Below are 4,262 nucleotides of genomic sequence, written 5' to 3'. Positions count from 1 at the left end.
CCATCCCCAATCCACCTCCGGGGCTATAACCTCGTTGTCCATTTCTCCCAAACAATATTTAATGTGGTGACAACATTTACAATCTTTCTAATGCCGTCTTTCAATAGGATCTTCTATGGCAGGCCTAGGCTCGAAGCCTTTACCTCGTACTTTGATTTTTAAAAAATGGCATCGCAGAGACCCTTTGAATTCGAGCCATTCTTAATTGCTAAAAACACAGCTTTCAACATCCAGTATAAAATATGTCGGAAGTTAGAAGAGTTCAGATTTCTAAAGGTGATGGGGCTGTAGAAATTAACGGCTAGACGTGGAGCATTCCAGAATATCGTTGGAGGCCCCGTTTGACAATAATGCTAGAAATGTGGATTTTAAAGGCGGAAAAAAGGCAGATAAGACGAGTGGTAGCAGATAGCATCGACGGGATAACGGCGAGTGAGAGTTGTGGCAGGTTTTCTGTCAGACAGACAATGCCCCGGTTCAGTCAGTGTCAACAGTTAGAAGCGGTGACCTCCGACCCGACGGGGAAAGGGGACTTACCTGGCGACGGGCGGAGCCGAGTCGATCAGAAAACACAAACAGAAATCCGGTAAACACGACGCGGCGCGTTGCCATCGACTGCGCTAACGGATGGCGTGCCCATCGACTCCCTCCTGATTGGACTATCACTAACGCGAATTAAGCCGGGAGGCGTAGCCACTCGGCGACCGGCAATCCCATTGGGTGGTTGCTACACACTGGCAGATTAGCCGGCAGCTCGGGAAGGAAGTTGGCAAGAAGCCTATTTAACAGGAAGAGCGCGGAGGTGCGAGTCGGTCTTCCACGCTCCGCTCACTCAGCCGATCTGGCTTCCGTCACGAGAACCGGGATGGTGAAGATCGACGGGATGGACCGCGTCCACATGGCTCCTCGTCGAACCTCCTTCACCATCAGTAGCATTATGGCCGAGGACCAAGGCGGGGGTGAGAGATGGGCCGCCAATCCCCCTTCGCATTCTCCGCCCGATAGGACCGGAGACTTACCGCACGATCTCAGCACCAAATCTGCCCCTTGTGCTAGCATCAAAAACGAGAACGCGGGGGGCAAAACGGGATATCCTATCAGCCGCACGGACTGTAAAACAGACAAGAACGAGGAAGATAAACCTAAACAGTGTACGGTGTCTAAAGAGTTAGATAAAGGGAAGAACCAGGAGGAATGCAACAATTCGAAAAAATCTACCAAATACGAGAAACCACCTTTTAGTTACAACGCTCTAATCATGATGGCTATCCGTCAGAGCCCCGAGAAAAGACTGACTCTAAACGGGATCTACGAGTTTATCATGAAGAACTTTCCTTATTATCGAGAGAACAAGCAAGGATGGCAGAATTCCATTCGGCACAATCTCAGCCTCAACAAGTGTTTCGTCAAGGTTCCTAGACATTACGACGATCCGGGAAAAGGCAACTACTGGATGCTGGATCCCAGCAGCGACGACGTCTTTATCGGTGGCACAACTGGAAAGCTGCGGAGGAGATCCACGGCAGCCTCCAGAAGCCGCCTGGCAGCCTTCAAGAGGACTGTAGCGGGAGCCTCCGTCTTTCCAGGCTCTCTCTCGGCCGGCTTCCACCCCTCTCCGGGGGACAAAGCGGCCGCTCTGGGATGGCCCTTAGGTCCTTACGGTGCCCTGCCACCCGCAGCACTCTCTTTCAAGTATCCCGTATCGTACGCCGGAGTTTCTCTTTCCAAACCCGGTCCCGTGCAAGGTTTCACCGTTGACTGTTTACTAGGCAGCAGAGAAGGGTGCGGAGGTCAAATGACCCCTAACCTTTGGTCGGGACTGGGTTTGGCCTGCACCAACGGGAACTGTACCACTTTCGCTCCCACATGCACCGGTCTGGCGTCCTGCAACTACTTGTTGTCGTCGCTGGTATCCCCTGGTGTGTACGATCTGCATCCGGCCCTTCGATCTCAGCACGTGACCACCGTGTCGCCCGAACCCGGCAATCCAACTTCGTCGTCGCCAACGGAGTCCACTACAATCTACAAGCCTATTCCCATCCTGTCCAAGCAGAGCTGAGGAAGGAGCGAGCTTAAGTCGCCTGTCAAACAGGACTTCGGGTCCCTGCTATGAACAGTCGTGCCAGGGCTTCCCCTTAAACTCTGTAAGTGTCTCTTGTGTACAGATTTGTTGTGTGTATAGCTAACATACCGTCCTGTACCATATATTACATATAGTCATAGTCTGTACAGTACCAGGTAGGCCTATAAGTCGCACCGTCGGTCGCTAAACGATCGACTGCACCTCGCTCGCCAGCAGGACCACAGCTTCCTTCGCGTTTTAATTTCTAAGACATTCAAATTTTTCTAGTCTTTATCTCACATTTAGAATAGATTCTTTCGACTCTTCCTCCGAGTAATTTCATTCTTAGTCTAGATGCCAACTTTAGCCCCGAATTTACCACGAGTTTCTATTTACTAAAGTAGCCATAAACAGAAGCCAAAAACTCCCAGCCGAAAATCTTTAGGTCCATTCCAGACCTTCTCGCTTACAACTGACACCATCCGGGTTCTTTCTAAACTCGAAATTTAGTCCGAAAAAGCAACCCCGTTAGTAATTTCGGGTGCGGATGATGGGCTAAATTTGGATCCCAACTAAATTACAGTGAGACAGAGAGAGAAAACAGTTATTGCAATTTTTTTTAAATTTTCTTTTAAAATAATTTATAAACTGTATTGTAATGGAATAGGAAGCAGTAATAAGAAAGGAAAAAAAAAAATATTTTGACACCTGGCCCGCATGTGCGGGTTCTTATCTCGTGTAATGTTGGCTTGAGTGTGTCAGATTTAATATATTAAATATCATTTATGCATAAAACTTGTCTGGTTCTTGTGCACGGTTCAAACACGACTCCCGTTTTTGGCTCGTGTTAGCCCTTTAGTTTTATATTTAAATTAAGACGCGTGAAAGGGACTTTAAAACCTGAAAATTTTAAATATTAAATTTGAAAGATTTTACGGCTTTAAACAATGCAGAAAATGATGGTTTTCTAGTAGAAAAATTGACGTGATAAGGGGCGTAAATACGATTTAATTTAGGAGAGGAGACGTTGTAGATATTAAATAGGATTAGGAGGTTGGCATTAATTCCTTTCGGAGATAATTATTTCAATAACATCATTGGATGAAAGCTCATCATCAACAAGTAGCTCTCGTCCTTATTTACTTATCTATCATCCACACAGTATCAAATATTATAAGAAAAGCACGGGGACTTGACTCACTTCAGTTTAATAATCGTTTTAAAGCTTCACCGTTCTCCTATAAGCGAAATTTTGAAGAGGAACCGGATCTAACTCGACTTGTATAAGAGTTGCGTGGAGAGGGGCAGGTGCTGCATTTGGTGGTGCAGAAAAATTAGGAGTCGGATGATTCGGTATTAGAGCGTAATTTTGGGAAAGAGGGTGCCATGGCTGGCTGCTGCACGCGTCACAAAAGCACCATCGATCACTGGCTGCGCCGCTTCTCTACGTGGGAAAACGCTAGTGGACGAATCCGTCAAGTCCTCATTGTGGCTGCATTGTAATACAACCATACTCTTGTAGCGATTGTACAACACACCCACTCCACTCGAGTCGGGCCCATTGACGTGTCAGGAAAATGTATCACTTCTTCCTTTCTCAAGCCGCTTTCTGATATCGTTGTCATTATCTCTTTGTGCGTAATTATCATTTGGAAAATTTCGCCATTGTGCACGCGTTCACCGTTTCAAGGTGCGCGAAATTTCACCATCCGACTCTTGTTAACCATAATGGCAATTCTGGCTGATTTTCCACCCATTTTGTGGGCAATGGGAATGCGTATCCCCGCCACTTTTCCGGACACGATCTCTCTACATAAATGATGAACTCTCCCGAGCCGTATATTCAAACGGATCCCCGATTTTTCCATTAAGATCTTATTCAAACTTTCCTTTCTTTTTCTTTTTTTAAAAAAAGAAATTAATTGTAGTTAGAAAAAAAAATTTACTTCGCTTCCGTTAGATTCTCAGTAACCCACCAATACACTTTATGTGTGGATTTCCTTGCCGAAAAATGGAAGTTTGGAATCTTCAGCGAGAGTTCTTACGTCAATTATGGTGGAAATCAGGAAGTTCTAGTCAATTTAACTGGCATCTCTTACGTTGTTATAAAATTAATTCGATACAATTACGATATTATGTAATTCTGATTTGCATCACGCGATGGATTCGATCTTGTAAATGAATTTTGCAGGCTGGTTTA

General features: G+C 45.8%; 1 protein-coding gene across 1 annotated transcript; it reads left to right on the top strand.

Annotated features, from left to right (window-relative positions):
• The first annotated feature begins 794 nt into the window (after nt 1-794).
• On the top strand, nt 795-3,931 carry LOC136977216 (forkhead box protein fkh-2-like). The gene has a single exon (XM_067272683.1). It carries the CDS (start codon nt 866-868, stop codon nt 2,057-2,059), a length of 1,194 nt encoding a protein of 397 aa, XP_067128784.1. The 5' UTR covers nt 795-865; the 3' UTR covers nt 2,060-3,931.
• The last annotated feature ends 331 nt before the right edge of the window (nt 3,932-4,262 follow it).

The sequence above is a fragment of the Centruroides vittatus genome, unplaced genomic scaffold (assembly GCF_030686945.1).
Source record: "Centruroides vittatus isolate TY-2023 unplaced genomic scaffold, ASM3068694v2 contig_452, whole genome shotgun sequence".
NCBI lineage: Eukaryota > Metazoa > Arthropoda > Arachnida > Scorpiones > Buthidae > Centruroides > Centruroides vittatus.
This window is presented reverse-complemented; position numbering and strand designations above follow the sequence as displayed.